Source organism: Eptesicus fuscus, chromosome 11 (genome assembly GCF_027574615.1).
Source record: "Eptesicus fuscus isolate TK198812 chromosome 11, DD_ASM_mEF_20220401, whole genome shotgun sequence".
NCBI lineage: Eukaryota > Metazoa > Chordata > Mammalia > Chiroptera > Vespertilionidae > Eptesicus > Eptesicus fuscus.
In genome coordinates, this window is record NC_072483.1 from 91061202 (window position 1) to 91086838 (window position 25637).

The 25637-nt window shown below is 52.4% G+C and overlaps 1 protein-coding gene across 5 annotated transcripts in view; it reads right to left on the minus strand.

Moving 5' to 3' along the window:
• Nucleotides 1–4332: 4332 nt before the first annotated feature.
• GLS (glutaminase) overlaps nucleotides 4333–25637 on the minus strand; it is a 64776-nt gene continuing 43471 nt past the window's right edge. For 2 of the 5 annotated variants that reach the window (XM_054723271.1, XM_054723275.1), the window contains 4 exons: nucleotides 9697–9758; nucleotides 8610–8686; nucleotides 8464–8527; nucleotides 4333–4762 (listed from right to left, as the gene is read on the minus strand). In XM_054723271.1, coding sequence (XP_054579246.1) covers nucleotides 4606–4762; nucleotides 8464–8527; nucleotides 8610–8686; nucleotides 9697–9758 — 360 coding nt within the window. In that variant the 3' untranslated portion in view covers nucleotides 4333–4605. Of the gene's footprint in view, nucleotides 4763–8463; nucleotides 8528–8609; nucleotides 8687–9696; nucleotides 9759–18987; nucleotides 19200–23173 lie in introns of those variants that run through there. The other 3 variants (XM_054723273.1, XM_054723272.1, XM_054723274.1) reach the window with 3 other exon arrangements.

The window sequence follows — 25637 nt, forward strand, 5'->3', positions numbered from 1 at the left end:
GGCAGGAAAAAGGGTCCCACGGCCGCTTTAAATCAGATTAACAACGTCGTCTTCCTTGGTGTTCGCTCCCTCAGCTGCTCACCCTCAGTCGCTGTGCAGGCGAGGCGGTCCGGGCAGCGTCAGGGAGGACAGCAGTCACAAAGGGCAGCGTTCAGAGAGGACAGCGGTCAGAGGGCAGCGGTCAGAGGACAGCGGTCAGAGGACAGCGGTCAGGGAGGACAGCGGTCACAAAGGGCAGCGTTCAGAGAGGACATGTGAGGGAGGCTGTGCTGGCGCCCTGAAGAGCAAGTGAGAGTCCCGTGGCCTCACGACCATGGCTGCCCCCATACGCACAAATCATGTGGCCCTTGTTCTAGACCAGTGGTCGGCAAACTCATTAGTCAACAGAGCCAAATACCAACAGCACAACAATTGAAATTTCTTTTGAGAGCCAAATTTTTTAAACTTAAACTTCTTCTAACACCACGTCTTCAAAATAGACTCGCCCAGGCCGTGGTATTTTGTGGAAGAGCCACACTCAAGGGGCCAAAGAGCCGCATGTGGCTCGCGACCCGCGGTTTGCTGACCATGGTTCTAGAGGATTGCGCTGCTGATACAGGCCTCATGTTGAAATGCCTGTGAAGTGGGACTTTGTCTCGTCTCCAAGTCCCTCCCCTGCATGACCCGTGAGCTGTCCCCGCACCCACGCGAAGAGGTGCCCTTTCCCCAAAGGTGCTCTCCGCCAGGAAGCCGTGACCTCGAACAGAGGCGTGTGCTGGGAAGGAGGGCGAGGACAGTCACGGGCACGGCACCGGCAGCGACCTCCCTGGGTGTGAGGCGGCGGGAGCAGCGGCGCTCTGGAGGCAGACGAGGCCCCAGGACCTGAGCCTCCCTCCCGCCGTCCCTGCCGGGCCCACACGCCGGAGTGAGCTTCCTCCCGTGTGCTTCCCGTCCGCCACCGAGTCACGGTGAGGGTGGCTCGGGCGTGTGAGTAGGCGTGTTGGGTGCGGTGTCTGGGTGTCCGCACGCTCCCAGGTGGCACGTGGGAGGATGCCTCCTCATGGGCAGAGGGCTTCCCGAGATGGCGGTGACATCTTGCTGTTGACCTGGCATGCAGCAGCCCATCTGCTCCCTGGCTGGAAGCTGAAGTGGGATGTGAGAATCTGAGGACCAGAGTGCTGCTTCCGCCTTCGGCTACCCCAGGGAACGGGAGGAAAACTAGAAATGGTTTTTGAAGATCCTGGTACCTATGTCAGAACTGGGGAGCTGTGCCCACGGGCAGGGCCCTCACTCCAACGGCTGCTTCTGGTTCTTCTTCCGTTTATTGGCTCATCACCTAGACCCTGAGCACCTGCTGAGCCGGCGCCCTCTGGGTGTGGGAGACTCGGGAACACAGTGGGAGAGCCCGGCTTGGGGGGGAGGTAATGAGGCCCTGGTCACCCGCTCTGGCACCATCTCACTCATAAAACGGGAGACAGTCTGAAGCAGACCCCGCCCAAAGCACGGGACTGGGGAAGTTCCATAAAGGTGCCCACCGTTTCCGGAAGCGGCCCTGACGGCTGTAGGGAACTGAGGCCGCTTCTGTCCAGGGTCTCCTTGGAGGTTGTGAACGGGCAGCTCCTCAGTGAGACGGACTTGGCCTCAGCGGCAGGCTGTGCCTCCCTCGGAGAAAGGGACCAGCCCGGGCCGCAGGTTAAGCACCTCCATTACGTCGGTGTGGCGCACAGAGCACAGAGCACAGGCACGGGAAGCGCCGGCACCGGCACGGGAAGGGCCGCACGCCCGCTGTCTCCATCCCGGGCTGACCCGCTGCAGCCTGAGCGCCGGCCGGGCGGGCGTCCGTCACAGCCGCTGCCAGTTCTGCTTGTTGGACTCACTTCCTAGCAGCCCTCACTGACTCCGGGGGGAGTGGGGGGGGGCGGATCCTGGGCGCACACAGGCCTGGGCTCGGGCTCTGGAACAGAACAAAACACCCAGTCTCTGCCCCTTTTAACAGCTGACTTCCTTCTCTCACCTCCCCGTCTGAAAACACATATGCCTTCCCAAGTCGTCTCCTCCACCCCGTCCTTTCCATCTGTAACTGTACCCCCCCCCACACACACACTCACACTCACACACACACACACACACACACACACACACACACACGGCCTTCGGTTTGAGTGCCGCCTGCCGTCCGGTCTGCGTTACTGTGAGGTCAGCAGGTGAGAGCGGGAAGACCACCCCGGCCCCGCCCGTCGCTGTCAGAGAAGAGTCCACACACGTGCTCACCGGCACCCGCACGGCGGCCGCACCGACACGGCGCCCGGCGCCCGGCGCCCGGCTCTCCGCGGGCGTCAGGAATGGCTCTGACCAGCCAAGCGCGGCGTGCCCGGGGCATGCCCGCCCCAGGGCTGTTTTTTTAAAAACTTCACTGTCACAGTTTTTTGGATACATGTATTTATTACGCGGTGGAAAGCAACACTACCCGATTTCATTTAAAATGAACACTTCCCGACTTCAGAACACGTACAACAGAACAGTGTTCGATTAGGTTCCCGGAGGTCCTGGCGGCAAATACATTCATAGCTGAGCATCCCCGGGAGGAGTCTAACCCTACACGCGGGCACCCAGGCCCGGCCAGACAGCAGCCCCCCCGGCCGGCCGCTCGCCCAGCGCCCCGGTTGGGGGCAGGGGGCGGTGTGGGGGCAGCACCTTACGCCCGTGATGAGAGCACAGAACCCGGAGCAGCCAACGGCAGCGAGCACAAAGCTGGAGGAAACCACCAGCCTCCGGGCAGAGGAGCCTCACGCCAAACACATCTTTGGGGTATACAGGTGGCGTCCATTAGCAGCACCGCCCACAGCACAGCCGCGGCCACAGCAGGAGCCCGGGGGCGGGATCGTAACCTCGTGGGCAGGAAGGGCACGGAGAGCTGAGCCACAGGCCGTTACACGAGTCCTAACCCCGCCCAAAGCACGGGAACCTCTTCATTAAAGCCAAGCGCCCAGGCCATCGGTGACCCTTCCGCCACGGGAGCCATCTGAGGGCCCACAGCACACAGCGTTGCTTCAAGCGGGGACCCCTGGGGTCGGGTGGGGGGGGTGGTCTGCCCGGGGCAACGCCACTCCCGACCCCCTGGCTCCGGGGCAGGAGCCCACCGCCTCGTTCCCACAGACACAGGCCGGCCTGGTGCCTGGCGGCTCAGTCCTCCACGGCCACGGCCACGTGTCCTCACGGACACGCTGTCAGGGACCCGGCGAGGCCGAGCCGCCGGCTTAGATGGAAGCAAAAACCGAAACACGTGGAGGCCGCGAGCGGGTCAGCGGGCTGTCGGGCACCATGAAGCTCGGAAGCAGCGTGTTGCCATAGAAAAGGGGAAAGGATTTGCCGTATAATGTGACCACCGGCATGTCTGGGGGGAGGTTTCTGCTCGCTTCACTAAACGGCTTCAAAGAAGTCAGGGGTGTGTGTGTGTGTGTGCGCGCGCGCGCTTCCTATCAGACATTCTCACTAGCACACCCCTTCACCTCTGAGGTCTGATAAAGTGTATGTGCAGTCCCTTCCCCGAAAATGCTGGGGCTCAAGTTACAACGAACTGGCCTTGTTCTGAACGCTGCAGCCCACCCACCCCCCCCCCCCCCCCGTGGTCCGCAGGGAAGCGAGGGAGCCGCGGGGCCTCGGGGACCCACAGAAGGACGTCAGTGCAGACCTCCGCGGTGGTTCCGCTCGGGACCGGGGCGCTTCTGAATTGAGCCTGGACGCTGAACTGCTTCTTAAAGAGCCGCAGCAGCACATCCCCTCTGTGGGCCGAGAAACTGGGCCAATTCGTACCCAGTCGTCTGGTTGGTCTATAGACAGCCAGCCTCCTTACAGCTCAGAGGCCAGATCTGGGAGGAGCTTTCTGACTGACGCGGGGACATGGGGAGGGGCGTGCCACACCCCCACTCCCAGCTAAAGGGCCCGATAGACACGTGGCTGCGTCTGGGAAGAGGCTGGGCCAAGGGGACGTAGAAAAAGGAAACATCTCCAAAAGTAGTCTAGCTACATCGACACATTTTTTTGGTCACCAAACGTATCTTGAACAGATTCCCTGATAAAGTCTGATCAGAATTGGTCTATCCTACTAACAGTTGTTAACTATTATAATTTTTAAAGTCACATCATGAAGCTCGGGGGTGGGAGAAATCTTAAACACACAACCATAAGTGCACGCAGTTGTTCAAACGCTCAGACTAAGTCTATGTAGGAAGTCCTGGGAATCACACTACGTTGCTTCTACAGGCAGCCTCGCCTCTGCGGACAGGCCGTATATATAACAGCTCAATTTCTATTGATGCGTAAAACTGAAAGTCCACAAAACACACACAAGAATCAGGAGGACCTCACAGCTAAGCCAGCACTGGGACTACTTCTGCATCGGACTCTACAGTGCACCAGGCCACAGTGCTCACATTGCGGGGGAGGTGGTTTTATTTCTATTTTGTCCCCAAAGAGATGGGGTTTGTCCTGGGCTACAGCGAAGAGACTGCCAGTCGCGCTGAGCTGACCCACGCTGTGGGACACGCCCCCAGGCAGAAAGACACGCGCGCTCCACGATCACGTCCACGGTGACACGGGTAAGCGGCTGCGCTGGGCTCCCGCGCGTTACAGGAGGCCGTCGAGGTTCTTGTGCACGGTCTGGTTCTCCTTCCCGTCGTCGGCGTCGCCCTGTGGCGTGTACTGGCCCTGGTACTCCTGGAGGATCTTGAACACGTCGTGGTGGCCGAAGTGCAGCGCCTCGTCCATGGGCGTGTTGTTCCACCTGCAGGCGGCACACGGGACAGGGCGTGAGGCGCCTCGGGGGCAGGGCAGGGCCGTGCCAGCTGAGCCGTGTGACTGGTAACCATTAGTGGGAGGAGTAAACAGGAGGGACTCATGGTTCAAAAAGTGGCCTGGGAGGCAGCCTTGGGGAGGAAGTGCTCCGGAGGGGGGGTCCTGGCTGGCGGGCACAGGAGACTCGTCTAGGTCCCTGAGTTGGGACTCCATGAAAAGCTCCAGGGATCTCTCTCCCAATAAAACGTCCAAAGGAAATGCAGGTTTGTAGCACCCACCCCCTAGCCTTTGCTAGAAAAATTATGTTCCTATGAATTCAGAGTGAACCTCAAGGGCCTGGAAATAACCGCGACCTCATTAGGGCACAAGCGCACATCGTAGGGGCAAGATGGACCCCAAGGACTGGACGTATTCACCTTCTCTGGTGAAGGTGGGACCCAGGGCCAGCGCACGGGCAGGAGGGCGGCCCCTGCCCTTCCCACGTGTTCCTGGGGCTGTGCTCTTAGGGTGACAGGGGAGGAGTGGCCAGCAGCGGTGAACCGGCTCACCCGCCTCTTAAGAAATGAGACAGTCAGTGACACACAACCCAAGGAAGGGACAGAGGGAGACGGTGGTTCCCTAACCCTCACAACCGACGAAGCCTCCTGCCTCCTCGCGGATGGCGCCGGTCCTTGGCACCCGGCTCTCGGGCTCCTGTGCCACGCACCGCCTTCTGGCTTTCCTTCCTCCTCTCTCCCATCGCGGTCCTTGACCTTTACCCTCTGAAGGAGGCCACGACTTGCATGGACCCAAGAGGTTTTGTATATTCCGTTTCATTTGAAAAATATTTCTGGATAAAGTTTGGTAACCTGTTCTTAATTTTTAAAATCAGGTAAGTAACATTTTACGTGTATTTTTCCCCTCAAAAGTCCCAGCTGAATTAAGTTGCTTTTACTTCTTTACTGGCCTTCACTTATTTAGGGAGTCACTGGCCTTAGATGGGGGGTGCGGACAGATTTCAGTCCCTACAGCATATAATTACCTGTCTTTCTGGGAGGGGGGATTGACTGTTAACTGCAAGTTACCTTTTTTACAACTTTTCCCATGAAATAATGCAGAATATCAACTTTACAGAACACACTACATTTGCTCAGGCCTGTTCATGCTGAGGTGACGCTGACTCTGTGGAGTAGAAGAAAGCACTGTCTTGGTTTAATTTACAATCTCAAATAGCTGAATACCTAGTTACCCAGGTACTTGTGTAGCTAACCTTTGCCATCAGCTGGGCACTCCACTTCCACGTTCCTACTGTTCAATTAGGACAAAAAGCCACAACACATCCCAGTCCCTAAATGTGCAAGCACAGCAACGGTCTCCACACGGGGGGAGTGATGTTTGGGCTGGGATTATCAATCGGGGTGAGGGGGCGCTGTTCAGTTTCTTGCTAAGGAACGAGCCGGCGTGGGCATTACATCTGGGGACAAAAGGGAGGTTTTGGGATGCTGCTAATAGAGGTTATGGCCTAGAGAACCAACGTGCTGCCGCACGTACAGAGTTGTTCAGTTTTCAGACCCTGACGCCATAACTGTCCTGCATTTCTTGCAAGCTGAGCAAAGAAAAGCCAAAGCTCTCATTTAAAAAAAGCCGTAAAACCTTAATAACTAGGGAATAATCAGCATACTCCAAACTTAATGCAGTCCTCCAGTCTCCCACCCAAACCCAGCATCACATCTCTCCTTCCTCCGTTCTTCTAACCCTTTATTCTCCTCCTCACTGATCATGGATCAGAAGACATAGGGTAGCAAAATGGATAACAAGACTCCTACGCAAGCTGTCTACAAGGGATCCACCTCAGAATGGAAAATACAGATTGAAAGTAAAGGGATGGAAAAAACATTTCATGCAAAGGGGAAAAGGAGCTGGGGTAGAAATACTCATACCAGACCAACTACACTTTAAAAGCCAAGGCTAAAAGGCTGCGAGAAGGACAAAGACGGACACTCCATGATGATAAAGGGATCAGCCCAACAGGACGTAACCCTTGTAAACATCCGGGCGCCCAACACGGGGGGAGCTAAGTCCGTAAAGCACACGTGCACTTCTGACGTGTGCGGGCGCATAAGCACACGTGCACTTCTGACATGTGCGGGCGCATAAGCACACGTGCACTTCTGACATGTGCGGTCGCATAAGCACACGTGCACTTCTGACGTGTGCGGGCGCATAAGCACACGTGCACTTCTGACATGTGCGGGCGCATAAGCACACGTGCAGTTCTGACATGTGGGCGCATAAGCACACGTGCAGTTCTGACATGTGCGGTCGCATAAGCACACGTGCACGTCTGACATGTGCGGGCGCATAAGCACACGTGCAGTTCTGGCACGTGCGGGCGCATAAGCACACGTGCAGTTCTGACGTGTGCGGGCGCAGAAGCACACGTGCACTTCTGACGTGTGCGGGCCATGGGTAGAAGTCGGCATCTCCACGCGCTGCACTTGCCCCTCCGGGGCGTCCTCTGTGGACACGTCCCCTGCGGGGTCAGTGGCAGCGCGCCCCCCGGGCCGGGAGGGAGCGAAGTGTGTCCAGGCCCGTTTCTCCCGCTGAAGCAGCGCCTTCTCTCCCGGCCTCCCAGCCGTCTCCCCAGGGCACGGACTGACATCCTACTTCCTCGAAGCCTTCCGAGGGGACTCGGACCCACCCGGGACTTTCAGAACCCCCAGGCACTCGCTGGGGAGCCCCAGAACAGCAGCATTCACACGCCTTCTAAACAGTCCACGCTGCGTAGGTGAAAAACCCCGAGGACACAATTCCCACTCCCTCTTTCCAAGGGCAAAGAATTGTTTCCCCGTACGGAGTGCTGACCGACAGCCACACGAACATGAAAAATTCTGGACAAGAGACCACCTTGGGTAGGAAATAGAATAGGCAGCCCCTGGGTCCGGGTGAGGCTGGAGCCCGGGACCGGGTGAGGCCACGCGCCCCTGAGTCCGGGTGAAGCCGTGCCCCTGGGTCCGGGCGAGACCAAACCAGAGGGAGTTGGACCTCCGTTACCACCTTTTGTCCACCATCCAGAGCTGAGGGGTCAGTGCCAACATGTACACATAAGGAACTGGTGGACATTGAAATTGGGTCTCAAAAGAACTGTTGGTCCAGAAAGAAACTCACTACAGACTGATTCATTTGCCTGTCAGCATAACTATTATTGCTCATCTCACATTCGGTTCTTATAAGTATATATCTAGTGACACATGATCGCACTCATCTAGGGGAAATGATGAACAACAGAGACTGATGAACAAGAACAGAACCAGAAACAAGGAAGCATCGATCGGACTGTCAGGCCTCAGAGGGAGGGTAGGGGAGGATGGGGGTAAAGGGGAGAGATCAACCAAAGGACTTGTGTGCATGCATATGAGCCTAACCAATGGTTAAGGACAACAGGGGGGTGGGGGCATGCGTGGGGAGGGGTGTGGGATGGGAATGGGGGGATGAGGACAAATATGTGACACCTTAATCAATAAAGAAATTTAAAAAAAAAAGAAATAGAATAGGCAGAGAGGACCCGCCCCAGCAGGCACCACACCCAGTTCAAGAACGTCTCCCACATAAACGTGGTGGGCGAAGGGGTGCCCCCCTCAGCTGGCCTGCCCTTGACCTGCGTGATCAAACCCCAACCTGCACGGTATGCAGAGGCCGCGCTGGGCTCACCTGTCCTTGGGGAAAGGGTTGACTTTGCAGGCCTCCAGCAAAAACTTCACGACTTCGACGTGACCTGTAGCCAACACAGAGCAGGCAGGTTCAGTGCCGAGTGGAGATCAAGCCTGAAAAGGAAGCGGGCGCGGGACCGTCCTCACCCTCAGCAGCCGCCACGTGGAGGGCCGTCCTCGAGTCGTAGTCTCGCTGCTCCATGTCCATGGCCGACAGGGCAAACCTGAAAATGTGGAGGCACATCTGTGTTTACAAAACATTAAACTCACACTCCCGGCACCGCCGGGTTCCGGCTAAGGTCCGGAGGCAGGGCCTCCACCAGGCTCCGCACCGGGAGCTCGAGGCCCGGTCCAGCCGGGACCAGCGTCTGGGCCACGGCCACCTCGCCCCCTCCTCAGCTTGGCTCTTGTTGGGTAAGAGGCAGCGTCCGCCCTCTCGCACAGGATGTGGCGTCGTTCCCTTGTTACTCCAACTCAGGAGCAGGACCCCACCCGACGAATGTGTGCGTCAGAGCGAGCAGCTAGCACCTCACTCAGGTGTCCCCCAGGCAGGCTACAGGCCGCCGTGTACGAGAACCAGTCGGACTTTCCTTTCCTTCAAGGTCTTTGAAGAGCACAAGTTCATTGAGATATAAGTACCTGTGAGTTGATGCATGTTTCAGGTGTGCAGTGTGTTGACTGCACACACTGATACATTGCAATAGAACGACCAGCCAAGTGCTGGTGAGCCAACACCTCTGTCGGCCCGCGTAACTGTTTTTGTGGTGAGAGCCATGAAGAGCCAGCCGCTCAGCAGCTCTCAAGTGCACGGCACAGCACGGACACGAGGACCGACAGACGTGAAAGATGGAGTTAGCACAGACTCGATCACACTGGAGCTGCAGCTCTACACAAAGGCCTGACGTGAAGTGCACAGCGCCATGCGGCCTCTGCGGCCCCTCCCCCCCCCTCTCCCCCTCCCCCTCCGCCCAGAGAGGGCAGTGGAGGGTGCCAGGGGGTGGAGAAGGCGTTTGGACCGCCACCCTTAGGAAAACGGGCCTGGGCTTTGCTGGAGGCAGGAAGGGACGAGACGGCACCGCAAGCCTGGCGCCCTGGCAGGGGACACTGATATGCATTGTTTGGGTCCTTGTTATCGGAGGGAAATGCAAGTGGGGTTTTAGCCTTGAGATGGCCGTTTGCCCAGGAGCTACTTCGTGAACACCTGTGAGCCACTCGCTAACCGCCGGGAACGTACCTCCGAAGTGCAGACACGTCTCCAGTGTAGGCCGCAAACAGGAGGTTAATCACCGACTTCACCTGGAAGACAAGGAAAGTCAGGCTTCACGGGGAGACACAGAGCGGAACCGGCACCGGGGCTCCCGTGAGCGGGGGACGCCTCAGCCGGTCGCGCAGTTACCCCACCTGCATGCACGTCCACCCTGAGGCGGGCATATGGGTGCTCTTTTCCTGTCTCCCCAGAGGATTCTGGGAAATCCAACCTGAAGATGAGACGCGGGAGGGAGGAAGGGAATGATGCCACCGGCCCGAAGGGATGGGCACCTGTAACGTGTGCGCGAGACACAGGGCGGGGCCTCGGAGACGTGTTCAGAGCCTTCCCCCTGGGCTGTGAGCTGACTGTGTGCTCACAGCATGCACGTCTCATCATTACTGGAAACGAAGTCATGCCGTACCAGCGCCGAGGCCCTGCCTGTCACCGTCCTCACCATCACCATCATCACTATCACCACCATCACCACCATTACCATCACCATCACCACCACCACCACTACCACCACCACCACCATCACCACCATCACCACCATTACCATCACCACCACCACCATCACCATCACCACCACCACCACCACCATCACCATCACCTCCACCACCATCATCATCACCACCACCACCACCACCATCACCACCACTACCACCATCACCACCACCACCACCACCACAACCATCACCACCACCACCATCACCACCACCACCACCACCACCATCACCACCACCACCATCACCATCACCACCATTATCACCATCACCATCACCACCATCACCATCATCACTATCACCACCATCACCACCACCACCACCATCACCATCACCACCACCATCACCACCACCATCACCACCATCACCATCACCACCACCACCATCACCACCATCACCATCACCACCACCATCACCACCATCACCATCACCTCCACCATCACCACCATCACCATCACCACCACCACCATCACCACCACCACCACCACCACCACCACGGCTCCTCTCAGACCTCCCGAGGCCGCGCTCAGCACGGGCACCTGGAGCCGGGACGAGGCTGTTTCACGGGAAGACCATCTTCCACGCGAGCCCAGCGGCTCAGCCCCCAACACTGCTCTCAGGTGGCGGGACCCTCCCCACACAGTAGGTCCCTGCTACTGACAACACCCACCGTCCAGCCTTACGATGAGGACAGGCTGGCTTATCCCAAAGGCCACCGGGTTCCGGCAGCCGTCACGAAGCCATCAGCCAGCCCCGCTTTTGAGAAGCTAAATTACTGAACATACACGATCTGTAAACACTTCGTCAATCCCCTATCTTCTATTTTGCAACTTCAGCCACTGACATTGGACTTACTGGTGGAAGAGAGAAGTTGAAGTGGAGCGGTGGAAAGTAACCCAGCTGTCCACAGACAAAGCCACAGCCCTGGGGACTCTTCCAAGATTTTAACCTGAGCCTGGCCAGTGTGGCTCAGGGGTTGGGCATTGACCTATGAACCAGGTCAGGGCTTGATTCCCGCTCAGGGCACATGCCCGGGTTATGGGCTCGATCCCCAATGTGGGGCGTGCAGGAGGCAGCCGGTCCATGATTCTCTCTCATCATGGGTGTTACAATCTCTCTCTCCCTTCCTCTCTCTGAAATCAATGAAATTATATTTATTTATTTAATCTATTTAAAAACAGCACAGCTCTCCATAGGCTAGGGCTCCCCACCCAGGCTCCGAAAGCCCATATCCGACCCCCTGCTGGCCGCTGCCTCCAGATGTTTAACAGGAATCTCCGTCTCCACCGCCTCCCCCACCCCACCCCCACCTCGCAGCTCCTCTCCCAGCGCCCCATGTGGAAGGGCACGGCTGGCTCCCCCGGTGGCGGTGGCGCAGGCCGAACGCCAAGTCAACAAAGAGGCTCCACCTCCAGGGTGGTCAGCGCCCACTTCTCACCCCCTCGGACTGCGCCCCCTCCACCCGGGGGCCTGCGACAGCCTCCGGCTACCTCACGCTCGCATCACGACGTGTGGGTCCGAGGGGCTGTGGCCCAGGGGGGGTCCCAGAGCCCAGGGGCGACGGCCTGCCGGCTAGGTGTGCACAGGTGTGCGCTGTGACATTTGCACAATGAGGTCACCCGACGACACATTGCCCTGGTGAGGTGGCGCATGGCTGTGTTCCTCTGATCGATTCCGCTGCCGCAGACAGCTTGTTATTTCTATTTTTTAAATATATTTTTGTTTATTTCAGAGAGGAAGGGAGAGGGAGAGGGACAGGGACCTCAATGATGAGAGAGAATCATGGCTCGGCTGCCTCCTGCATGTACCACACCAGGGATGGAGCCCACAACCCGGGCCTGTGCCCTGCCCGGGAATGGCACCAGGGCCCCCTGGTTCATAGGCCGATGCTCAACCACGGAGCCACGCCGGCCGGGCTTACAAGCATCTCTTTAAAACGTGCATCCTGGCGCTCCCGGGGGCTCCCTCACACCCGGACTAAAGGGGAACCGTCCACCGTGGCCTTCAGGACACCGACTGCCCACGCCGTCACCCTGTCTCCGTCCTCACCCTCTGCCCGTGCGGCTCTGCCCAGCCAGGCAGTTGTCCTGTGGTCCCGGCACCCAGGGCTGCCCTGCTGCCGGGCGCTGTCCCCCAGCCGTGAGGGGCGCCCCGTCCCTCGGCCCGGTCTCACGCCCAGGCAGCTCTGAAGCACTGCCCTCTTCTTCATCCCCTGCCTCGCTCTCCCCCCTCGGGCTCCAGGCACTTGGGAGGTAGTTACCCCGTGTGGGCAGACTGGGCCTCGCTCTCCCCTGACCGCGTGGCTCCCGTTCTAACCGATGCTCATTAAATGACTCATATTAACACACTGTGCGCCTTACGCTTAGTTCTTTGTCGACTACATCTCAATTAAAACAAGTGTTCACTAAGTCCTTTCTCCCAAGCCATCAAATACTCAATTGTCAGCACCATGTGGGGGTTCCGTTAGCATCATGATTGGTTCTCCCTCCCTGAACTTCTTCCAACAGCGTTACCCAACTCGTCCGCTTCTCCTCACTGGGGCCATGTCCGTCCTCCTCCCACCCTCCAGAACCTTCCACATCCTCTCACCGTCTCCACAAAGCAGTGCTCGGGTCACCGATTCTCACAAGGGAGTGTCAGCACATCCCGAGTCCTTCCTGATCGGACTCCTCAGCCTGCCACCCTCTCAACCCCGACGGCAGCACTGGTCCTCCCGCCCTTGCTCTCGGCTGTGCCCCTTCCTCTCCTCTGGGAGCACCTGGGTTCCGGTCCGCTCTCTCCATCCCCTCCGGCCGAGTCCCCTGGCTGCCACGCCTCCAACGCCTCACCCAGCACTCACAATCCCCGTTGTCCCCGTGGTGCTCAGGGCCCTCAAGGAGACCCCTTCTTCCCAGGACGACCCTGAGTGTACCTTCCGCTCCTCCCAGGCCCAGAACGTGCTAATTATTCCCTAAAATGACCGTTTCTCCCCCCTCTCCCACTGCAATGCTGTTCTCAGCGCCTCCCGTGAGCCGTACGCCATCTCCCACATCAGAAGCCATGCCTTGCTCCCACGCGTGCATCTCCTCCCTGACTTCCGACGGGCGCAACATGAATGTTAACCTTAAACCCGGTTCCCATTCTTCACAGCGTGATCAGCAGTAAGCCCTCGGCCTGTTTGTGACTGTATGTACACCTACCCCTTTTTTCAAATTCCGAATTTAGACCACGCTAGTTCCAAGAGATTTTATTACATATAGTATGTATCACCAATTATTCAATATTTCCAAATCTAAGAGTACATTCTTATCAATAAAGCCCATGAAAGGCTGATTTGGGAATATAATCGGGTCACTGAGAGTATGCTAATACTTTATTCATAAGCACGCTTCCGTTCCGAGAGATAAATGTAAGAGGAGGATGTCAGAAAAATACACTGCACTTTAGAAGGGTCAGCGGCTAACCGGGGGTGGGGGAAACCACGAGCTTGTCTACACACACACACACACACACACACACACACACACACACTCACACATACACGCACACACACGCACACACACACACACACACACACGTACACACACACACACACACACACACACACACACGCACACACACACTACACACACGTACACACACACACACGCACGCACACACACACACTAAAACGTAACTCGGGGGTTGGGATTCTCCCCGTGAGAACACAAGGCTGCCACGGGTGCATTTAGTCCCAATCAGACGCCCAGGGAGGCGGGCACAGCCCCCTCCGAAGGTTTGCGCACGTCGAGGGGTGCGCCAGGCGTGGCGGCCGGGGCCAGGGAACTGAGCGGGGCTGGGACAGCAGTGAGGCCCCGCACTCAGGCCGCCTCCTGCTCTGCCGAGTTCCACAGGGATCCCCGTGCCGGGGCACGCCCTCTGCCACGAGGCCCACGCAAACCACATGGTGGGGGGGGGGGGAGACACCCTGAAGAGGACTCACCCAGCGCCAAGCCGACTGGCAAAGGAGGGAGTGCACTAACCACTGCCCGCCCGTCCCCACTCCCCAGTGCTCACTTGAGTCAGGTGAGTTTAAAACACCTGTCAAGGCCAGGGCCTGGCAAGCCACGAGCGAACAGCAGCTGCCAGCAGGCGAGCCAGTTCCGATGACTCACTCCCGTGGAAGGGCAGGCGTGGGCCGCAGCCTGCGAGTGCGTGCTCTTAGCCCCTCCGCTCATGGGTGCCCCTCCCCTCATGGGTGCCCCTCCCCTCATGGGTGCCCCTCCGCTCATGGGTGCCCCTCCCCTCATGGGTGCCCCTCCCCTCATGGGTGCCCCTCCCCTCATGGGTGCCCCTCCGCTCATGGGTGCCCCTCCCCTCATGGGTGCCCCTCCCCTCATGGGTGCCCCTCCGCTCATGGGAGCCCCTCCGCTCATGGGAGCCCCTCCGCTCATGGGAGCCCCTCCGCTCATGGGAGCCCCTCCGCTCATGGGAGCCCCTCCGCTCATGGGTGCCCCTCCGCTCATGGGAGCCCCTCCGCTCATGGGTGCCCCTCCCCTCATGGGTGCCCTCCCCTCATGGGTGCCCCTCCGCTCATGGGTGCCCCTCCCCTCATGGGTGCCCCTCCGCTCATGGGTGCCCCTCCGCTCCTGGGAGCCCCTCCGCTCATGGGTGCCCCTCCGCTCATGGGTGCCCCTCCGCTCATGGGTGCCCCTCCCCTGATGGGTGCCCCTCCGCTCATGGGTGCCCCTCCGCTCATGGGTGCCCCTCCGCTCATGGGTGCCCCTCCGCTCATGGGTGCCCCTCCCCTCATGGGTGCCCCTCCGCTCATGGGAGCCCCTCCGCTCATGGGAGCCCCTCCGCTCATGGGTGCCCCTCCGCTCATGGGTGCCCCTCCCCTCATGGGTGCCCCTCCCCTCATGGGTGCCCCTCCGCTCATGGGAGCCCCTCCCCTCATGGGAGCCCCTCCCCTCATGGGTGCCCTCCCCTCATGGGTGCCCCTCCGCTCATGGGAGCCCCTCCCCTCATGGGTGCCCCTCCGCTCATGGGTGCCCCTCCCCTCATGGGTGCCCCTCCGCTGATGGGTGCCCCTCCGCTCATGGGTGCCCCTCCGCTCATGGGTGCCCCTCCGCTGATGGGTGCCCCTCCGCTCATGGGTGCCCCTCCCCTCCTGGGTGCCCCTCCCCTCATGGGTGCCCCTCCGCTCATGGGTGCCCCTGCACAGGAGAGGAACTGCACTTGGGCAGGGGGACTGCGGCCTATAAACGCAGTGCAGCTCTCCGGCTGCGGCCCTTTCCAGCGCTGCTGCCTCCCATCAGCTCTCCCTCAGCCCGGACCGACGGCCTGAACTGATCTGCAGTCTGAACGGAGGACAACAGGGTCACAGTTCACGAGGTCGCTGCCCTGGCACCGACCAGCAGAACCGCCTTCTCCAGGCTGCCCTGGCGGCTCCGGTTTCCAGCTCGGGCGTATCTGTTGCCGGGGAATAGATACCCATCTGTTCAATGAACCGTCGTCTCCCCAGATCGCTGTTTAAGAAGCTACACTGCCACTTGGCCCTTGCAGAGCCTTCTCTCACAAACTGCTCACAGGCCGGTTAAAAGGGCGAGCCTGCTGCCGCACAGCCCAAGGTCATGTTCACTGCCAGCCAACGGCCAGGGTGTAACCATAAGCCCGAGAATGTGCATGTGACCACAGGTGTTTCCTCTCCCTGCTCACGGGGCGTGTAAAGCAGGACTAGCGTGCTTTCACGGTCCCACGGTCTAAGATCGGCACGAGGCCACGTCCCCACGCTTTCTGGTGACTCATTCAGACACAGTAATTGATATGCTGCAGCCGACATTAATCCACACACATGACCCGAGGATTAGAGAAACCCCGTTGTGGGAATACCAGCTCGGCAATTTCATGACCACATTTCAGAATTTCTGCACCAATGCAGGCTCTCAGATGGTCGTTTTAAGAGAGCGGATGCGTCAATTGTACTCTGAACAGGAGTGCAGAGACTTCATTTACAAAACCACCTTCCAAGGGTCAGCCCCAACACTCGATTCTGCTCTCGATCAGCTAAGTGATAAATCTCGTAAGCATACCATTTTCAACATTTCTCAACGAAAATAACTTTTCTTAAACTAAGTCACAATTACATCAAAGAAACATGACAACCCATGTTGACAAAAGTGGTCTTTTATTGACAAGGTGGTTAACAGGAAGCACTGCCCTGCCTGCGCTAAGCACCGTGCTTTAGAACTGTCATCCCTGGTTCCATCATAAAAGGTCGACACGGGAGGACAGCACGCTCAGCACCCGAGCCAGGCGACGCGGCTGGGAGGCGGGGCGCGGGCTCCCACCAGGATCCAGGATCTACCGGGCCGAGACGCCTAAGAAAACCCGAGCTGGGACCTCCATCCCATGCCAAGGCTGAACCTTGTGGTGGGAAACAGAAGCCACAAAGAAAGAACGCACAGAAAAACCAGACACCCGCTTCCTCCTGAGCTGCGAACCAGGGCGTGCGTGTTCTCACTGACGAGGACGAAGGGGACAGGAAGGTGGCTCCCGCGCTGGCGCCTCGCCTCGGTGGGACGGGAGCTTGGGGTCAAGGCGAACGGCACGTGCTGGGCCTGGCAGCAGGCGAACCACCGATCCGAGCCTCCTGTCCCGTCAACGCCAGTGGACCGTCTCCAAGGACACCCGGGGCTGGAGGCACGAGTGTCAGAGGGAACAGCCACGTCTTTGTGTGGCCAGTGCTCCCAGCCGACGGGCAAACAGGAGCGAGCAGGCCGGCTGCCCCAGGACCAGCGCTCCCCCAGCGCAGCGGGGCTGGTGTCCACCCACAGCTGCCCTCCCGCGCCCCATCTTCCCGGCCCTCCTCCCCCACAGGCGCCCGCCAAACATCAGCGCTCAAGAGAACGAGGCGCCCGCCGTCATGATGGAACGTCACGTTTGTTTACAAGCACTAACGGGTCACCAAAGGCCTGTATTACTTCAAAAAATAAAATAAAAAACCAGGAGCAGGGCCACAGGAACAGAGATTCCGAGTCTGGTGAAAACTTAACACGAGCAAGTTCCCTGAAGAGGTGGGCTCCCTTGCCGCCGGGAAACAAACCAGTTTGGACACTGAGAGGCCGAACCCCGGTCTCACTTAAGGGCCCCTCTCTGGCCGCCCTGAACACCAGCACGGCCATCGCGCACGGCATCTGAGCACGTCCCGACTGATTCAGGAAAGAACCCCCATTCCCACTGGTGTCCGGGGCCTACGCGCCGTTTGTCCCGCACGTGCACTGGGAAGTCGAGGTGTGTGCTTCAGCCCCCCCACCCCCAGCGGCCCGGAGCGGCCGCCTCTGCGCTGTGCCCTCCTGGACGGCCCAGGTGACTGCTGCTCACGTTACAGCCGTCCCTCCCGCCCAGGATGCAGGCAGCAGGTGGAGAGCAGGGTCTTTTAAGACCCTTCACATGAAGCACTGTGACATCTGAGGGAACTATTGAAGGAACGCACTCAGCCCATCCCCAGGGCCTTCGCACTGGACTGCTCACACCTGCCGCTAACCTCTGTCATTCCCATCAGGGCTCATTCCGAGAAGCAAGGATGGAGACCCGGAATTCTACACAAGACGCACTTCATCCCTGGTGCAATGCTCAGTGAGTGGGAGACTCTGAGCAGAACCACTCTGAAAGGAAAAACCAACAGGGTTCTTCCCCGTAGGTTGGGTCTGCAGTAGACTCCAAAGCCCCGTTAAAAGCAGTTTCCGCCAAGTGCTCGGACCCCCTGCCTGGCCCCCCAGCAGCTCCTAGACCCGAGCTCCGGGGCAGCCCTGGGGCCGGGAGGGCGGTTGGGGGGTACGTTTCGCAGACTTTATGAAGATCTTAAGGCCCAACAAAGCATGCTTTGCCCTCATGGCTGGCCCACAGGAAGTCCTAGTTGTTACCAATGACCCTAAAAGCCGTGCTATTCAAATTTTGATGTCACTCAGTTTCTGAAGATGGTGTACTGGGCATGCATTGTTGCTGGAGTGAACTGAAATTGTCGAGACTGGGTAGAAATGTACAAAAAGTGTCAGGCTTTTGTTGGCAAGCCTGCCTGCCTGGGCTGAGGGCCACGCTCTGGAGGACTCGCCCCTGTACCTCGGTTCCAGGCCACACACTGCGCCTCCTGCGCCAGGGGCTGACCAAGCAGCCCAGGCCCCCAGGGAGCAGCCGACGGGCACTCCCCTCCACTTTAGATCGCGGTCAGCTTAGGTCTGTGTGGTCATTCCCACCCGAGGCCGGTTTTTAAGGGATTAATTCTTATGGTTTGCTGTCCTGTCAGAATGAACTAGAATGGCACATCTTCCTGAAGACAATCCTCACTCCACCTCTGGAGAAGGAAAGGTTAGTCATAGAACTGGTATCATTGTTATCAAACATTAAACCGGGTATTGGGACATTTAAAAAAATTACACGGACTTTAACAAACCTCGGAAGTTCATGTCTCTGGTAACTCACATCGGGCTACCCATCCAGATCTTACGCGCAAGCGCCCAGCACGCACAGTTGCTATTTAAACCCAAAATGCAAAACAAAGATGAAACAAAGTTCCAATCCATTCAGAACTTTTGCGAAAGATACCAGGTTCTGAACACAGAACTCCAGCCTCACAGGGCGCTGCATACGGATCACTGCAAAGACAAGCCGCAGCGCATCAGCCTCCAGCCAGAGCCGAGCGCGAGCTGAGTGAGCCCGTGAGCAGGAGGCCTCTCCAGGGCCGAGCCGGCAGGGGAGGGGCCATCTGTGGCAGACACACACAGTGGAAGTGAAACAAAATCGCACAACCGTGACCAAATCAAAATTAAAGTTTCTCAGGTTTTTATTTCTTGGCTTAAAAACATAGCAAATGAGTTTTTGTGCTCCTGTTTCTCCTTAAGGTGAAAGAGAAGTCACTCATGCTCCAAACTCGGCTGTAATAGCATTTTAGCTGAAACACTTCACCAACAGGCAAATAGAAAGTTAAGCTCTTATTCCACTCCTTAAAACCGTTCCTTCTCTAGTTGTCTTTCAGGTAAAAAACAAAAAACAAAAGAGAGACATTAAGAAAGAAATATTTTATTGGCATGATCAAAGAGGGTTAAATAGTATTAGTTACCACCAAATTTTAACAAAATCACTTCTGTATTTCATGGAGATGTTAATGGAGTTTCATAATGCAGAAAATGTGACATTTATTTCTCAATTCAAAGCAGAAGCAATGATTTAGATGATTTAAAATCATAAATCTTGTGCATATAATCAAACCCACAGATGCATGTATTTGAAGTTGAGTGTAAAATAAATGATCAACAGTAAGCTGTAGTATATTGAAAAAAGTTTGCATTTCTTTATTTTTATTTTTTGGTGTGAAAGGAAAGAGGTTTTATTCAGGAGTCAATCACACAACCTAGGAAGATGGCAGACTCCCATCTCAAAGACCAATCAAGAAGTTTGGATTTTGACACTTTTTAAAAACTTTTGAAAGAAAATAAAACTAGCCCAGCCAGTGTGGCTCAGTGGTTGAGCTTCAACCCATGAACCAGGAGGTCATGGTTCAATTCCTAGTCAGGGTACATGCCTGGGTTGCGGGCTTGATTCCTGGTGTGGGGCGTGCAGGGGCAGCCAATCAATGATTCCTCTCACCAGTTGGTTTCTAATTCTCTCCCTCTCCCTTCCTCTCTAAAAATCAATAAAAAATGTTTTTAAAGAAAGAAAATAAAACTAGAATGCCAAGTGTCAATAATACTAAAAAATTTGGTAGCAAATATACAAGCAATATGACGATCTGAAAATGAAAACCCATTTTATGAACAACTTTGATATAATTTTTTAAAATACCTGATTTTTCAGCCAAAAATGAATCATGATAGGAAAAGATGAAAAAGACTACTTGAAATAAACATATTTCAAGATTTCCAATTAGAACTTTTAATTTTGAATGACCGAAAGAATAAAACAACAGATCTCGAATGTAGTTCGATTACTAATATACCATCAATCTCATTTAATGAAGGAAAGACTTATGTTTTATGCTATCCTCTCAAAGGACTATTTGTAAGTGTCCCTTCATGATAATTTGTGAAGCACACACAAAATAATGAAAACTACTAACTTTAACATAAGGAAGTCTAATAGGCTAAAAATCATTTTAGTTTGGATTTCACAATGGTATGGTCCGAATCTGAGTACACTTTCATCACTGATGCTAGCTACGGCTTCCGCGTCATTCTAACTGTAACAGGGCTCTCTGGGAAGTGGAGCCCCCGCCGGCTCGGTGCCAGGCTGCTGCATGCTCAGGCTCCCGGCATGAACCTGCGGGGAGAAGAGCTCCCTAGACCAGGTTCAGTTTTGAGAGTTAAGGAACAGGACTTTTTTTTAGAGTAACAGGATTTACGTTTTAGCATTTAATCAACCAATTGATTAAAAAATTAATCAAATCAACCAATTTTTTAAAAAAAAATTAATGCATTTTAACAAAAGCAATATACATTTCCTTCACGAGTAAAAAATAAGAAGCCCAGAATTCTGAATCAGATTGGTACTGAGGACAATTAACACAGTGGAGTAATAAACAGAAAACAGGGCCCTTGCTCTGAAGACACTATGAGATCCAAATAGCTAAAGTAAAAACGGGGAAGTAGCTATATGTTTTGCATAGTAGATGCTGGAAGAGCTAACTTGTAAAGAAAAAGGAAAAAAAATCTTTTACAGAAATATCTGTCTAGAACTTTAACAGCCTTTGCTTGTTTAAAATCGTTACTTGCGCATTTAGCCTAACTCCAAAGGAGTTTGTTTTAAAAGCCAATGGTGCATTTATTTTTAGAGTCACATTTCTGCTACACTCACTTTCAAAGGTTCCGGGTAATGTTTATTTTTAGGACTTCTGTAGAAGTGTAACATTCACTTCTAACTTGACCCGTCTGTATACACTGCGGTAGACGACTGCTCACTAGCAAAACACAAGCAGTTTAAGTGAACACGGATGGGACAATCCGTCTGCCGGATAACAGTCCACTCAATACTGCCCACCACTTCTCATCAAAAATGAGCAGCCCACACGCAGCAGGCTGTCCCAACAACACATAAAACAGACCGACCCATAAAGAAGATGATGAAGATGTTAACTGAGAAAGGAAGGTGAGAGAAACCTGGAAAAGGGGGTTGAATGGAGTGGGAGTTTATAGCAGATAGCCTTTAAGATTATTTTCAAGCCCAATTATGTGATTCTAATAAACTATAAGATTACGGTAAACAGGAGATCAAAGATCTAGGAAGATTGAACTATATTTTAGAAATAAAACAAATTCTTCAGCTGTTTACAGAATATGACTTAAAATTATAACTCAGGGTTCCTTCCAAGTGGAATTGCTTGGCAGAGGAGATTTTCATTATAGAGACAAAAGTTGCCCAAGAGTGGAATATGAAAACAAAAGTTTTAAAATTGTTTCAGGTAAGAATTTTGCCTTTCCAAAGTTAAGCTTTCCAAGATAATTTTAATCATCTGTTGGATAGATTTTTGCCCTAAATGCCTTATGGTAGTTTTAAAAACCTAAGTCCAGACTAAGATTATAATTTCTAAATTTCTTCAAGTCATGGGCAATGTATGGTATTCTCATTAGTAAACTTTCTGTGGGGCCTGGGAGAAGAGGGAATAAAGAACCTCCCCAGTCCAATATATTGCTTCCGTTTCTAAGCAGTGTAAGAAACAAAGACTGTACCTGTGTTACCATTTGAAATAAATGTGGTTGAACTGACATGCTTGGATATATGCTCATGTATGGTTTTGCCATGACAGAACATGGTCTTCGGGTCCAGTTTATTCTGAGTAAATCTAAGTGAACAACTGAGGGACGTGCCATGATGCAGCAGAGCTAGTTGCATCTCCAAGATCTGGATTTGGTTTTTATTATACAATATAAGTATTACACTTAATATAAAATGGCGAAGATGCTGAGCAGAAATTACATTACTTGGTTTTAAAAAAATGCATTCTAGCATCTTCAAGACCTCTAGGAGAAAAACCAAATTTTTACAAATGAATAGTAAAACAGTCTTGAAACTAAAAATAGTGCATAATTTTTAAACAACTGTTCCATAAAGTGATCTGCCCAAACTGAGAAGCACACTATTTAGGTTGAAAGCAATCTTCCTGTGTCACAAGCCCTGCAGACGGCTGCACGCTGATGGCCCTGCTCCCTGCTGTGGACTCCCCGATACGGGTGGCTCTCACCCCGATAGCGTGGCAGTGAATGGGAGCAGCAGAAACCACGGAGCCTTCAACAAGTTACACTGAACAATAAATAAATTCTGGGGCAGCAAAAGTATTAGAGTTTCTTTTATGACAAAACTTGGAATCGGAAGAGCTCAATGAATCATTTATACACAACAAACGACGTGGAAAGAACTGCTGCTGGTTTCAGAATGTGGAGAGATGGCTGGCTGGCAAGATAGACGTTCATACAGATATACACATAAACACTTGCACGTATAACACATACATCGTATATAGATTAACATGATATAGATTGACATATCAGTCTATATCAATGATTCTTTCCACATACATACATGCCTATGAGACTCTACATTGTGAGCCAAGACAATTAAGCTCTTTGGGTTACCTTTTCCTTTGCATCAAATGAGTTAAACACACAAACAAAAACCAATGGATCTTTTAGAACAAGTGATCATAAGCTGTTACATGAATGGCAAATTTCATCAAACAGGAAAATTTTAAGTGCTGTATTTGTTCCACAATGCACGGAAACTTGTTAAAATATAATTTTAACTGTGCTGTGAAGAGAGAGAGAAAGAAAAGGAAGAATCCCTTTTGGAGTATTTCTAATTTTTTCTTCACAGCAGCCTCAGAAATAATTAAGAATATAAAACATTTCAATAGTATCTTCATAAAGGATAATTTTTTGAAGTTAAAATTCCAAATATTAGTTGTATATAAATGCTGGAGTTGTTGTCATTAAAAAAAAAAAAAACCAATAAAATCAGCTTAAAATAAATTTATTGTACAATACAAAAAGTAAGCATACTAGAAAATAAAAGATACATTCTTAAATATACAAAGCAAATGAAAGAAAGCTAAATAACACAAATGTTTTAATCCAAACATGAAGATTAAAATGCACAACATTTATGCTAAAAATAAAGTATTTCAAGAAGGATATACATTTCAAATGAAATGTTAATGATGAATGAAAAGAAAAACAAATACGTTGACTTTAAGTGCTTGAATATCAAGAATCAGTAATGGAATGAAACATTAAATCCAACAGTACAGTACTGGGGACTTTTCAAGAACTATATTTGAAAAGGTGTTAAAACACAGAAGGGATTAAAATAATGTCGTTAAATCTGGCAAAGATTTCCCCCTTTTTTGCAAAGTAAAGTTGGAGGGCCTATTCACAATACCCCTCCCTGTCTTCCATTTATGCCTTCCTACAAATCTCTGGATGCCCTTCCTTAACAAGAGTCTATAAATACAGCAGAGGACAGAGCCTACTCTGCTGGTAAGTGTGTATTTAGCCTTACCAACATAAAAAGGTGCCACAAATTACCCATTTTGAAATCTATACAAATATGAAAACAGTATGAAACACTAAATTTCCATTTACAAAGTAAAACTAACCTACAAATAAAATAGTAAAATGTAAGAATTTAGAGGACATGGGGGGGGAGGGAGATAACGCCTTTTTTGCAAACTGTGAATTAAGGCATTCAGTTCCCCAAACCACAAATGGCTCTGGTGAAATGTATACTGTCCCAAGGTCCAGCAGAGGTGAGGCCTTCACACACACTACTCTCCTGTGGACGGCCACACCAGAAGCATCCGGTTAGAATATGCATCTGTACATTAGAGGAACATTCAAACCACCATAAAGCCCTTGGCAAAATCCTCTAAAACTTCACATAACATATAAATATATGCCATGACACAAGAAAACTATCAAGTTCTCCTTCTAGATCCCACCCTGGCACCTTCAAAATCTACAAGTTTAAAAATGAATTAACAAGAAGCACCTGGAAGCTGTGAGAAACTGTGGAGAGAACAGAGGTGCATGGAGGAAGGAGGGAGAGTGAATAGGTCCTACAGAATGTTATCATCACTTTGCCAAGACAGACTTTAAACACTTTGAATTCTTTGAAATCAGACTGTGTAGAACCTATAGTTCTTCTCTTAAAAACAAGTTTTGATTCTCAATATTCCATTTTTATAACCAAACAAAAGGATTCAGATCTAATAGGTATTTTAGTAGAATACTCACTACCTTCAAACTCAATGTCCCAAGTACTCTAAAAGAGTTCCAATAGAACAAACTTTATGAGATGCTATAATTTGTCATAAAAGATTCATTAGCATTTGTAAAACTCTAAGAATAAAATTACTAAAAGTTAAACCAAGATTCACCAATTTTATTTAAATATAACAGAAAAGGCTACGTGTATAATAGAAAATAAAACTGTTTAGGTAAACATTTCACTTGAAGACACTCACTACCGCTGCTTCTGGTGACCACAGCTTCTTAGCAGAGGGCATGCCACTATCTTGTACCTGCAATTCTTTGGCTGGAATGTTTAGTAACATAAGACACTCCTGTACATGACAATTCTGACAGAACATAGGAGTTGCAAAGTAAAAAAGCAAAGACATGACTTATAAAGTGTTTGATAAAATTTTAAATGAATTTTTAAAAATTTAAAGCCAATCTATCACTAAAAATGGCATGACGTGTAAACACAAGCTAATTTTATAATCTGCTATATTAAATAATTTGGGATTCATTATTTTACCTTTTTAAGTTTTCTTTTTAGCTTAGAAATACTTTTTATTGCCACTAAAGACATCATGTCAATTTTAAAACTGGAAAAGAACAAAATGTAATGAAACTTGTAAGTTCAATGTGTGGGTTTTAGAACCAACAAATTACAAATTTCTATTACTATTTTAAATGGGGTTGACTCTATAATTAAATTTTTAATTACACCAGGAAAAATTTTAAATCCTTTTAAGCATTTTTTAAAATAAAGCAAATTTGCTTTACTTACTTATAAATCACTTTTTAAAAACTGGCAAAATCTACTTTTTAATTGATTATCTTTACACAAAGAATAAAAAGAGGAAAAGCTTTATGGCTCCAGCAGCAAAGGTTGAGAACAGAAAAAACTCAAATAAATATTTATAGTATGTAAAAACACTAACAATGTGTGGAAGGTACTGAAGAACTCTGAAACTAGCGCCACTGCTTTAGCTTTTCTCGCCCAGACTCTCCATTCTATACACTACAGTTGTCGAGATGTCCTCATTGGACTCAGGTGACACTTTTTTCCACACTGTCTCTTTTAAAGCAAGTTCTTGTTGGAGACTTTCACAGTCCAATGGTCCCAAGGAATGCTAGTTGTTCAAGCAACATACATAATTTATTAGTGCACTTGAGTGAAGAAAGGTCCGAG